The sequence below is a fragment of the Oncorhynchus mykiss genome, chromosome 11, assembly GCF_057628025.1.
Source record: "Oncorhynchus mykiss isolate SJ-2025 chromosome 11, ASM5762802v1, whole genome shotgun sequence".
NCBI classification, from domain to species: domain Eukaryota; kingdom Metazoa; phylum Chordata; class Actinopteri; order Salmoniformes; family Salmonidae; genus Oncorhynchus; species Oncorhynchus mykiss.
The window spans coordinates 16,313,951-16,327,028 of record NC_143032.1 but is presented as its reverse complement, the minus strand read 5'-3'; the positions used below and the strand labels follow the sequence as shown (position 1 = coordinate 16,327,028).

Here is a 13,078-nt window from a genome sequence, read left to right as displayed (position 1 = left end):
GGTGAGCTGGATCAGAGGTTAGAGTTAAGGTGAGCTGGATCAGAGGTTAGAGTTAAGGTGAGCTGGATCAGAGGTTAGAGTTAAGGTGAGCTGGGTCGGAGGTTAGAGTTAAGGTGAGCTGGGTCAGAGGTTAGAGTTAAGGTGAGCTGGATCAGAGGTTAGAGTTAAGGTGAGCTGGATCAGAGGTTAGAGTTAAGGTGAGCTGGATCAGAGGTTAGAGTTAAGGTGAGCTGGATCAGAGGTTAGAGTTAAGGTGAGCTGGATCAGAGGTTAGAGTTAAGTTGAGCTGGATCAGAGGTTAGAGTTAAGTTGCTAGAGACTCTGCCCCCCTCTATGGCAAAGGCATGTGTTAAACCGGAGGAGACTCTCAGGGTAATTTGTAGCAGTACCTACTTTGTTGCGTAATCCAGAGCCTCTGTACTCTGGAGGGAGCTGAACCCAGGGGAACCCTAATGTCTGTGTTCTAGACGCCTTCTCCACAGACACACAGAGTGAACAACACAACAACAACAACACAGAGATAGAGAGAAAGTTCAGAGGCTAAAGATGAAGAAGTATTTTAGTACTCATGCAGGTACTTACAGTGTTTTTCTGTGCCACCATGTCCTACAAAAGAGAGAAATAATTGTAAGAATAAATTTGAGAGAGTTAGACTGCACACTACTACAACACACTATCTGTTGAGTTGTGCTGTTTGGCATTAAGGGTCCCTACACTTACATCAGTTACAACAACATTCCTTTTTATCACTGTGGAAATAGCTGCCTGACACCTAGTCCACTGCAACTGTGGCTAAAGCACACACACGCAGCAGAACAACGAACAACAGACACACACACAGACAAACACACAGACAAAGAACACACACTGGGCTGTAAATAAACCCAGTCCGCTATGTTGTTCAGAGGATGGAATGCCATCTATGACCTCACAGCCAACTCACCCTACAGGTGCCGTATCTTAATTTGAGCCAGTTTCACAGAGCAAGAAAATAATCCCCTTCTGAACAATTCTTTTTTTGTTGGGGTTGATGCAATTTTCAGGTAGGGCAAATAAAGTGTGATATTTTAAAGTGGAAATTACAAGTTTTAGAAGTCTTTGCCTTTCTGCAGCAACAGGAGGAATTGAAATATGGCATCTGTATCTACCCAGCTTGGATTCCGCTGTGTTTGTGTGTACCTTCAGTGACAAAGCGGTGTCGGGGTCAGTGTCATGGTACAGGATGACATTGTTGGCCATGTCGAAGCTCTCTCTGACACCCAGATGGTAAAACAACGACGGCTGCCGGAACACATCACTCATATCAACTACCGCTATGTCTGCAGAGAGAGAGAGAGGAAAGGGAGAGGAGGATTAGGGTTCAGGGAAACAATAGCTGTATTGTAGCGGTAGTGTCTATATTGTAGTGGAAGTGTCTGTAATGTAGTGGTAATGTCTGTATTGTAGTGGTAGTGTCTGTAATGTAGTGGTAGTGTCTGTATTGTAGTGGTAATGTCTGTATTGTAGTGGTAGTGTCTGTTTTATAGTGGTAGTGTAGTGTCTGTATTATAGTGGTAGTGTAGTGTCTGTATTGTAGTGGTAGTGTAGTGTCTGTATTGTAGTGGTAGTGTCTGTATTGTTGTGGTAGTGTCTGTATTGTAGTGGTAATGTCTGTATTGTAGTGGAAGTGTCTGTAATGTAGTGGTAGTGTCTGTATTGTAGTGGTAGTGTCTGTATTATATTGCAGTGGTAGTGTCTGTAGAGCAGTTGTATTATAGTTGTAGTGTCTGTATTGTAGTGGTAGTGTCTGTATTGTAGTGGTAGTGACTTTATTTTAGTGGCAGTGTAGTGTCTTCTGTAGTGGTAGTGTAGTGTCTGTATTGTAGTGGTAGTGTCGTGTCTGTATTGTAGTGTAGTGTATGTATTGTAGTGGTGGTGTAGTGTCTGTATTGTAGTGGTAGTGTAGTTTCTGTATTGTAGTGGTAGTGTCTTAATTGTAGTGGTAGTGTCTGTATTGTAGTGGTAGTGTCTGTATTATATTGCAGTGGTAGTGTCTGTAGAGCAGTTGTATTATAGTTGTAGTGTCTGTATTGTAGTGGTAGTGTCTGTATTGTAGTGGTAGTGACTTTATTTTAGTGGCAGTGTAGTGTCTTCTGTAGTGGTAGTGTAGTGTCTGTATTGTAGTGGTAGTGTCGTGTCTGTATTGTAGTGTAGTGTATGTATTGTAGTGGTGGTGTAGTGTCTGTATTGTAGTGGTAGTGTAGTTTCTGTATTGTAGTGGTAGTGTCTGTATTGTTGTGGTAGTGTTTGTTTTGTAGTGGTAGTGTCTGTATTGTAGTGGTAGTGTCTGTATTGTAGTGGTAGTGTCTGTATTGCAGTAGTAGTTTAGTTTCTGTATTGTAGTGGTAGTGTCTGTATTGTAGTGGCAGTGTCGTGTCTGTATTGTAGTGTAGTGTATGTATTGTAGTGGTGGTGTAGTGTCTGTATTGTAGTGGTAGTGTAGTTTCTGTATTGTAGTGGTAGTGTCTGTATTGTTGTGGTAGTGTTTGTTTTGTAGTGGTAGTGTCTGTATTGTAGTGGTAGTGTCTGTATTGTAGTGGTAGTGTCTGTATTGCAGTAGTAGTTTAGTTTCTGTATTGTAGTGGTAGTGTCTGTATTGTAGTGGCAGTGTCGTGTCTGTATTGCAGTAGTAGTTTAGTTTCTGTATTGTAGTGGTAGTGTCTGTATTGTAGTGGCAGTGTCGTGTCTGTATTGTAGTGTAGTGTATGTATTGTAGTGGTGGTGTAGTGTCTGTATTGTAGTGGTAGTGTAGTTTCTGTATTGTAGTGGTAGTGTCTGTATTGTTGTGGTAGTGTTTGTTTTGTAGTGGTAGTGTCTGTATTGTAGTGGTAGTGTCTGTATTGTAGTGGTAGTGTCTGTATTGTAGTGGTTGTGTCTGTATTGTAGTGCAGTGTCTGTATTGCAGTTGAAGTGTAGTGTCTGTATTGCAGTAGTAGTTTAGTTTCTGTATTGTAGTGGTAGTGTCTGTATTGTAGTGGCAGTGTAGTGTCTGTATTGTAGTGGTAGTGTCTTAATTGTAGTGGTAGTGTCTGTATTGTAGTGGTAGTGTCTGTATTGTTGTGGTAGTGTGTGTATAGTAGTGGTAGTGTCTGTATTGTAGTGGTAGTGTCTGTATTGTAGTGGAATTGCCGTGTCTTGTAGTGGAATTGCCGTGTCTGTATTGTAGTGGTAGTGTCTGTATTTTAGTGGTTGTGTCTGTATTGCAGTGGTAGTGTCTGTATTGCAGTGGTAGTGTCTGTATTGTAGTGGTAGTGTCTGTATTGTAGTGGTAGTGTCTGTATTGTAGTGGTAGTGTGTGTATTGTTGTGGTAGTGGCTGTATTGTTGTGGTAGTGTCTGTATTGTTGTGGTAGTGTCTGTATTGTAGTGGTGGGGTCTGTATTGTAGTGGTAGTGTCTGTATTGTAGTGGTAGTGTCTGTTTTGTAGTGGTAGTGTCTGTATTGTAGTGGTAGTGTCTGTATTGTAGTGGTAGTGTCTGTATTGCAGTGTCTGTATTGCAGTGGTAGTGTAGTGTAGTGTCTGTATTGCCGTGGTTGTGGTAGTGTCTGTATTTTAGTTGTAGTATCTATATTTTAGTGTTAGTGTCGGTATTTTAGTGATAGTGTAGTGTCTATTGTATTGGTAGTGTAGCGTCTGTGTTGTAGTGGTAGTGTAGTGTCATTATTATAGTGGTAGTGTCTGTATTGTAGTGGTAGTGTAGTCTCTGTCGTATAGTGCTAATGTCTGTGATGTAGTGGTAGTGTCTGTATTATAGTTGCAGTGTCTGTGTTGTAACGGTAGTGTCTGTATTGCAGTGGAAGTGTCGTGTCTGTATTGTAGTGTAGTGTCTGTATTGTAATGGTATTGTCTATATTGTAGTGGAGTGTCTGTATTGTAGTGGTAGTGTCTGTATTGTAGTGGTAGTGTCTGTATTGTAGTGGTAGTGGAGTGTCTGTAGTATAGTGCTAATGTCTGTAATGGTGTGGTAGTTTCCGTATTATAGTTGTAGTGTCTGGATTGTAGCGGTAGTGTCTGTATTGCAGTGGAAGTGTAGTATCTGTATTGTAGTGGTAGTGTCTGCATTGTAGTGGAAGTGTCGTGTCTGTATTGTAGCGGTAGTGTCTGTTTTGTAGTGTAGTGTCTGTATTGCAGTGGTAGTGTAGTGTCTGTATTGTAGTGGTAGTGTCTGTATTGTAGTGGTAGTGTAGTGTCTGTGTTGTAGTGGTAGTGTCTGTATTGTAGTGGTAATGTCTGTATTGTAGTGTAGTGTCTGTATTTTAGTGGTGTGTAGTGTCTGTATTGTAGTGGTAGTGTCTGCATTGTAGTGGTAGTGTCTGTATTGTAGTGGTAGTGTCTGTATTGTAGTGGTTGTGTCTGTATTGTAGTGGAGGTGTAGTGTCTGTATTGTAGTGGTAGTGTCTGTATTGTAGTGGTAGTGTAGTGTCTATATTGTTGTGGTAGTGTCTGTATTTTAGTGGTAGTGTCTGTATTGCAGTGGCACTGTAGTGTCTGTATTGCAGTGGCAGTGTAGTGTCTGTATTGCAGTGGCAGTGTAGTGTCTGTATTGCAGTGGCAGTGTAGTGTCAGCATTGTTGTGGTAGTGTAGTGTCTGTATTGTCGTGGTAGTGTCTGTATTGTAGTGGTAGTGTCTGTATTGTAGTTGTCATGTCTGTATTGTCGTGGTAGTGTCTGTATTATGTGGCAGTGTCTGTATTGTAGTGGTAATGTCTGTATTGTAGTGTAGTGTCTGTATTGTATTGGTAGTGTAGTATTCTGTATTGTAGTGCCTTGTCTCAGGATGGTAAGTTGATATTGAAGATATCCCTCTAGTGGAGTGGGGGCTGTGCTTTGGCAAAGTGGGTGGGGTTATATCCTTCCTGTTTGGCCATGTCCGGGGGTGTCCTCGGATGGGGCCGCAGTGTCTCCTGACCCCTCCTGTCTCAGCCTCCAGTATTTATGCTACCAGTAGTTTATGTGTCGGGGGGCTAGGGTCAGTTTGTTATATCTGGAGTACTTCTCCTGTACTATTCGGTGTCCTGTGTGAATTTAAGTGTGCTCTCTCTAATTCTCTCTTCCTTTCTCTCTCTCTCTCGGAGGACCTAAGCCCTAGGACCATGCCTCAAGACTACCTGACATGATGACTCCTTGCTGTCCCCAGTTCACCTGGCCGTGCTGCTGCTCCAGTTTCAACTGTTCTGCCTTATTATTATTGGACCATGCCGGTCATTTATGAACATTTGAACATATTGGCCATGTTCTGTTATAATCTCCACCCGGCACAGCCAGAAGAGGACTGACCACCCCACATAGCCTGGTTCCTCTCTAGGTTTCTTCCTAGGTTTTGGCCTTTCTAGGGAGTTTTTCCTAGCCACCGTGCTTCTACACCTGCATTGCTTGCCATTTGGGGTTTTAGGCTGGGTTTCTGTACAGCACTTTGAGATATCAGCTGATGTACGAAGGACTATATAAATAAATTTGATAGTGGTAGTGTAGTGTCTGTATTGTAGTGGTAGTGTCTGTATTGCAGTTGAAGTGTAGTGGCTGTATTGCAGTGGTAGTGTAGTGTCTGTATTGTAGTGGTAGTGTAGTGTCTGTATTGTAGAGGTATTGGTAGTTTATTGTCTGTATTGTAGTGGTAGTGTAGTGTCTGTATTGTAGTGGTAGTGTCTGTATTGTAGTGGTAGTGTCTGTATTGTAGTGGTAGTGTCTGTATTATCGTGGTAGTATCTGTATTGTAGTGGTAATGTTTGTATTGTAGTGTAGTGTCTGTATTTTAATGGTAGTGTCTGTATTGTAGGTTAGTGTCTGTTTTGCAGTGGTAGTGTAGTGTCTGTATTGTAGTGGTAGTGTCTGTATTGTAGTGGTAGTGTCTGTATTGTAGTGGTAGTGTAGTGTCTGTATTGTAGTGGTAGTGTCTGCATTGTAGTGGTAGTGTCTGCATTGTAGTTGAGTGTCTGTATTGTAGTGGTAGTGTCTGTATTGTAGTGGTAGTGTCTGTTTAGTAGTGGTATTGTCTGTATTGTAGTTGTAGTGTCTGTATTGAAGTGGTAGTGTCTGTATTGTAGTGGTTGTGTCTGTATTTTAGTGGTAGTGTAGTGTCTGTATTGTAGTGGTAGTGTAGTGTCTGTATTGTAGTGGTAGTGTAGTGTCTGTATTGTAGTGGTAGTGTCTGTATTGTAGTGGTAGTGTCTGTATTGTAGTGGTAGTGTCTGTATTTATGCTACCAGTAGTTTGTGTGTCGGGGGGCTAGGGTCAGTTTGTTATATCTGGAGTACTTCTCCTGTCCTATTCGGTGTCCTGTGTGAATTTAAGTGTGCTCTCTCTAATTCTCTCTTTCTTTCTCTCTCTCTCTCGGAGGACCTGAGCCCTAGGACCATGCCTCAAGACTACCTGACATGATGACTCCTTGCTGTCCCCAGTTCACCTGGCCGTGCTGCTGCTCCAGTTTCAACTGTTCTGCCTTATTATTATTGGACCATGCTGGTCATTTATGAACATTTGAACATATTGGCCATGTTCTGTTATAATCTCCACCCGGCACAGCCAGAAGAGGACTGGTTGGTCCGCCTGGTTCCTCTCTAGGTTTCTTCCTAGGTTTTGGCCTTTCTAGGGAGTTTTTCCTAGCCACCGTGCTTCTACACCTGCATTGCTTGCCGTTTGGGGTTTTAGGCTGGGTTTCTGTACAGAACGTTGAGATATCAGCTGATGTACGAAGGACTATATACAGTGCCTTGCGAAAGTATTCGGCCCCCTTGAACTTTGCGACCTTTTGCCACATTTCAGGCTTCAAACATAAAGATATAAAACTGTATTTTTTTGTGAAGAATCAACAACAAGTGGGACACAATCATGAAGTGGAACGACATTTATTGGATATTTCAAACTTTTTTAACAAATCAAAAACTGAAAAATTGGGCGTGCAAAATTATTCAGCCCCTTTACTTTCAGTGCAGCAAACTCTCTCCAGAAGTTCAGTGAGGATCTCTGAATGATCCAATGTTGACCTAAATGACTAATGATGATAAATACAATCCACCTGTGTGTAATCAAGTCTCCGTATAAATGCACCTGCACTGTGATAGTCTCAGAGGTCCGTTAAAAGCGCAGAGAGCATCATGAAGAACAAGGAACACACCAGGCAGGTCCGAGATACTGTTGTAAAGAAGTCTAAAGCCGGACTTGGATACAAAAATATTTCCCAAGCTTTAAACATCCCAAGGAGCACTGTGCAAGCGATAATATTGAAATGGAAGGAATATCAGACCACTGCAAATCTACCAATACCTGGCCGTCCCTCTAAACTTTCAGCTCATACAAGGAGAAGACTGATCAGAGATGCAGCCAAGAGGCCCATGATCACTCTGGATGAACTGCAGAGATCTACAGCTGAGGTGGGAGACTCTGTCCATAGGACAACAATCAGTCGTATATTGCACAAATCTGGCCTTTATGGAAGAGTGGCAAGAAGAAAGCCATTTCTTAAAGATATCCATAAAAAGTGTTGTTTAAAGTTTGCCACAAGCCACCTGGGAGACACACCAAACATGTGGAAGAAGGTGCTCTGGTCAGATGAAACCAAAATTGAACTTTTTGGCAACAATGCAAGACGTTATGTTTGGCGTAAAAGCAACACAGCTCATCACCCTGAACACACCATCCCCACTGTCAAACATGGTGGTGGTAGCATCATGGTTTGGGCCTGCTTTTCTTCAGCAGGGACAGGGAAGATGGTTAAAATTGATGGGAAGATGGATGGAGCCAAATACAGGACCATTCTGGAAGAAAACCTGATGGAGTCTGCAAAAGACCTGAGACTGGGACGGAGATTTGTCTTCCAACAAGACAATGATCCAAAACATAAAGCAAAATCTACAATGGAATGGTTCAAAAATCAACATATCCAGGTGTTAGAATGGCCAAGTCAAAGTCCAGACCTGAATCCAATCGAGAATCTGTGGAAAGAACTGAAAACTGCTGTTCACAAATGCTCTCCATCCAACCTCACTGAGCTCGAGCTGTTTTGCAAGGAGGAATGGGAAAAAAATTCAGTCTCTCGATGTGCAAAACTGATAGAGACATACCCCAAGCGACTTACAGCTGTAATCGCAGCAAAAGGTGGCGCTACAAAGTATTAACTTAAGGGGGCTGAATAATTTTGCAAGCCCAATTTTTCAGTTTTTGATATGTTAAAAAAGTTTGAAATATCCAATAAATGTCGTTCCACTTCATAATTGTGTCCCACTTGTTGTTGATTCTTCACAAAAAAATACAGTTTTATATCTTTATGTTTGAAGCCTGAAATGTGGCAAAAGGTCGCAAAGTTCAAGGGGGCCGAATACTTTCGCAAGGCACTGTAAATACATTTGATAGTGGTAGTGTAGTGTCTGTATTGTAGTGGTAGTGTCTGTATTGCAGTTGAAGTGTAGTGTCTGTATTGCAGTGGTAGTGTAGTGTCTGTATTGTAGTGGTAGTGTAGTGTCTGTATTGTAGAGGTATTGGTATTTTATTGTCTGTATTGTAGTCGTAGTGTAGTGTCTGTATTGTAGTGGTAGTGTCTGTATTGTAGTGGTAGTGTCTGTATTGTAGTGGTAGTGTCTGTATTATCGTGGTAGTGTCTGTATTGTAGTGGTAATGTCTGTATTGTAGTGTAGTGTCTGTATTGTAGTGGTAGTGTCTGCATTGTAGTGGTAGTGTCTGTATTGTAGTGGTAGTGTCTGTATTGTAGTGGTAGTGTAGTGTCTGTATTGTAGTGGTAGTGTCTGCATTGTAGTGGTAGTGTAGTGTCTGTATTGTAGTGGTAGTGTCTGCATTGTAGTGGTAGTGTCTGCATTGTAGTTGAGTGTCTGTATTGTAGTGGTAGTGTCTGTATTGTATTGGTAATGTCTGTATTGTAGTGGTAGTGTCTGTATTGTATTGGTAGTGTCTGTTTAGTAGTGGTATTGTCTGTATTGTAGTTGTAGTGTCTGTATTGAAGTGGTAGTGTCTGCATTGTAGTGGTTGTGTCTGTATTTTAGTGGTAGTGTAGTTTCTGTATTGTAGTGGTAGTGTAGTGTCTGTATTGTAGTGGTAGTGTAGTGTCTGTATTGTAGTGGTAGTGTCTGTATTGTAGTGGTAGTGTCTGTATTGTAGTGGTAGTGTCTGTATTGTAGTGGTAGTGTCTGTATTTTAGTGGAATTGTAGTGTCTATTGTAGTGGTAGTGTAGTGTCTGTATTTTAGTGGTAGTGTAGTGTCTGTTTTGTAGTGGTAGTGTAGTGTCTCTATTGTAGTGGTAGTGTAGTGTCTCTATTGTAGTGGTAGTGTCTGCATTGTCGTTGAGTGTCTGTATTGTAGTGGTAGTGTCTGTATTGTTGTTGTAGTGTCTGTTTAGTAGTGGTATTGTCTGTATTGTATTGGTAATGTCTGTATTGTAGTGGTTGTGTCTGTATTGTTGTTGTAGTGTCTGTTTAGTAGTGGTATTGTCTGTATTGTATTGGTAATGTCTGTATTGTAGTGGTAGTGTCTGTATTTTAGTGGAATTGTAGTGTCTATTGTAGTGGTAGTGTAGTGTCTGTATTTTAGTGGTAGTGTAGTGTCTGTTTTGCAGTGGTAGTGTAGTGTCTCTATTGTAGTGGTAGTGTAGTGTCTCTATGTTAGTGGTAGTGTCTGCATTGTAGTGGTAGTGTCTGCATTGTAGTTGAGTGTCTGTATTGTAGTGGTAGTGTCTGTATTGTTGTTGTAGTGTCTGTTTAGTAGTGGTATTGTCTGTATTGTATTGGTAATGTCTGTATTGCAGTGGTAGTGTCTGTATTGTAGTGGTAGTGTCTGTATTTTAGTGGAATTGTAGTGTCTATTGTAGTGGTAGTGTAGTGTCTGTATTGTAGTGGTAGTGTAGTGTCTGTATTGTAGTGGTAGTGTCTGCATTGTAGTGGTAGTGTCTGTATTGTAGTTGAGTGTCTGTATTGTAGTGGTAGTGTCTGTATTGTTGTTGTAGTGTCTGTTTAGTAGTGGTATTGTCTGTATTGTATTGGTAATGTCTGTATTGTAGTGGTTGTGTCTGTATTGTTGTTGTAGTGTCTGTTTAGTAGTGGTATTGTCTGTATTGTATTGGTAATGTCTGTATTGTAGTGGTAGTGTCTGTATTTTAGTGGAATTGTAGTGTCTATTGTAGTGGTAGTGTAGTGTCTGTATTTTAGTGGTAGTGTAGTGTCTGTTTTGCAGTGGTAGTGTAGTGTCTCTATTGTAGTGGTAGTGTAGTGTCTCTATGTTAGTGGTAGTGTCTGCATTGTAGTGGTAGTGTCTGCATTGTAGTTGAGTGTCTGTATTGTAGTGGTAGTGTCTGTATTGTTGTTGTAGTGTCTGTTTAGTAGTGGTATTGTCTGTATTGTATTGGTAATGTCTGTATTGCAGTGGTAGTGTCTGTATTGTAGTGGTAGTGTCTGTATTTTAGTGGAATTGTAGTGTCTATTGTAGTGGTAGTGTAGTGTCTGTATTGTAGTGGTAGTGTAGTGTCTGTATTGTAGTGGTAGTGTCTGCATTGTAGTGGTAGTGTCTGTATTGTAGTTGAGTGTCTGTATTGTAGTGGTAGTGTCTGTATTGTTGTTGTAGTGTCTGTTTAGTAGTGGTATTGTCTGTATTGTATTGGTAATGTCTGTATTGTAGTGGTTGTGTCTGTATTGTTGTTGTAGTGTCTGTTTAGTAGTGGTATTGTCTGTATTGTATTGGTAATGTCTGTATTGTAGTGGTAGTGTCTGTATTGTAGTGGTAGTGTCTGTATTTTAGTGGAATTGTAGTGTCTATTGTAGTGGTAGTGTAGTGTCTGTATTTTAGTGGTAGTGTAGTGTCTGTTTTGCAGTGGTAGTGTAGTGTCTCTATTGTAGTGGTAGTGTAGTGTCTATATTGTAGTGGTAGTGTCTGCATTGTAGTGGTAGTGTCTGCATTGTAGTTGAGTGTCTGTATTGTAGTGGTAGTGTCTGTATTGTTGTTGTAGTATCTGTTTAGTAGTGGTATTGTCTGTATTGTATTGGTAATGTCTGTATTGTAGTGGTTGTGTCTGTATTGTTGTTGTAGTGTCTGTATTGTAGTGGTAGTGTCTGTATTGTATTGGTAATGTCTGTATTGTAGTGGTTGTGTCTGTATTGTTGTTGTAGTGTCTGTTTAGTAGTGGTATTGTCTGTATTGTATTGGTAATGTCTGTATTGTAGTGGTAGTGTCTGTATTGTAGTGGTAGTGTCTGTATTTTAGTGGAATTGTAGTGTCTATTGTAGTGGTAGTGTAGTGTCTGTATTTTAGTGGTAGTGTAGTGTCTGTTTTGCAGTGGTAGTGTAGTGTCTCTATTGTAGTGGTAGTGTAGTGTCTCTATGTTAGTGGTAGTGTCTGCATTGTAGTGGTAGTGTCTGCATTGTAGTTGAGTGTCTGTATTGTAGTGGTAGTGTCTGTATTGTTGTTGTAGTGTCTGTTTAGTAGTGGTATTGTCTGTATTGTATTGGTAATGTCTGTATTGCAGTGGTAGTGTCTGTATTGTAGTGGTAGTGTCTGCATTGTAGTGGTAGTGTCTGTATTGTAGTTGAGTGTCTGTATTGTAGTGGTAGTGTCTGTATTGTTGTTGTAGTGTCTGTTTAGTAGTGGTATTGTCTGTATTGTATTGGTAATGTCTGTATTGTAGTGGTTGTGTCTGTATTGTTGTTGTAGTGTCTGTTTAGTAGTGGTATTGTCTGTATTGTATTGGTAATGTCTGTATTGTAGTGGTAGTGTCTGTATTGTAGTGGTAGTGTCTGTATTTTAGTGGAATTGTAGTGTCTATTGTAGTGGTAGTGTAGTGTCTGTATTTTAGTGGTAGTGTAGTGTCTGTTTTGCAGTGGTAGTGTAGTGTCTCTATTGTAGTGGTAGTGTAGTGTCTATATTGTAGTGGTAGTGTCTGCATTGTAGTGGTAGTGTCTGCATTGTAGTTGAGTGTCTGTATTGTAGTGGTAGTGTCTGTATTGTTGTTGTAGTATCTGTTTAGTAGTGGTATTGTCTGTATTGTATTGGTAATGTCTGTATTGTAGTGGTTGTGTCTGTATTGTTGTTGTAGTGTCTGTATTGTAGTGGTAGTGTCTGTATTGTATTGGTAATGTCTGTATTGTAGTGGTTGTGTCTGTATTGTTGTTGTAGTGTCTGTTTAGTAGTGGTATTGTCTGTATTGTATTGGTAATGTCTGTATTGTAGTGGTAGTGTCTGTATTGTAGTGGTAGTGTCTGTATTTTAGTGGAATTGTAGTGTCTATTGTAGTGGTAGTGTAGTGTCTGTATTTTAGTGGTAGTGTAGTGTCTGTTTTGCAGTGGTAGTGTAGTGTCTCTATTGTAGTGGTAGTGTAGTGTCTCTATGTTAGTGGTAGTGTCTGCATTGTAGTGGTAGTGTCTGCATTGTAGTTGAGTGTCTGTATTGTAGTGGTAGTGTCTGTATTGTTGTTGTAGTGTCTGTTTAGTAGTGGTATTGTCTGTATTGTATTGGTAATGTCTGTATTGCAGTGGTAGTGTCTGTATTGTAGTGGTAGTGTCTGTATTTTAGTGGAATTGTAGTGTCTATTGTAGTGGTAGTGTAGTGTCTGTATTGTAGTGGTAGTGTAGTGTCTGTATTGTAGTGGTAGTGTCTGCATTGTAGTGGTAGTGTCTGCATTGTAGTTGAGTGTCTGTATTGTAGTGGTAGTGTCTGTATTGTTGTTGTAGTGTCTGTTTAGTAGTGGTATTGTCTGTATTGTATTGGTAATGTCTGTATTGTAGTGGTTGTGTCTGTATTGTTGTTGTAGTGTCTGTTTAGTAGTGGTATTGTCTGTATTGTATTGGTAATGTCTGTATTGTAGTGGTAGTGTCTGTATTGTAGTGGTAGTGTCTGTATTTTAGTGGAATTGTAGTGTCTATTGTAGTGGTAGTGTAGTGTCTGTATTTTAGTGGTAGTGTAGTGTCTGTTTTGCAGTGGTAGTGTAGTGTCTCTATTGTAGTGGTAGTGTAGTGTCTATATTGTAGTGGTAGTGTCTGCATTGTAGTGGTAGTGTCTGCATTGTAGTTGCGTGTCTGTATTGTAGTGGTAGTGTCTGTATTGTTG

The 13,078-nt window shown here is 40.6% G+C and overlaps 1 protein-coding gene across 4 annotated transcripts in view; it reads right to left on the bottom strand.

Moving 5' to 3' along the window:
• Window positions 1-13,078, bottom strand: part of map3k15 (mitogen-activated protein kinase kinase kinase 15) — a 104,343-nt gene that overhangs the window by 30,882 nt on the left and 60,383 nt on the right. For 3 of the 4 annotated variants that reach the window (XM_036935021.2, XM_036935024.2, XM_090189096.1), the window contains 3 exons: window positions 1,180-1,319; window positions 583-606; window positions 394-471 (listed from right to left, as the gene is read on the bottom strand). In XM_036935021.2, the coding sequence (XP_036790916.1) occupies window positions 394-471; window positions 583-606; window positions 1,180-1,319 (242 nt within the window). The remainder of the gene's footprint in view (window positions 1-393; window positions 472-582; window positions 607-1,179; window positions 1,320-13,078) is intronic. The other variant, XM_090189097.1, reaches the window with a different exon arrangement.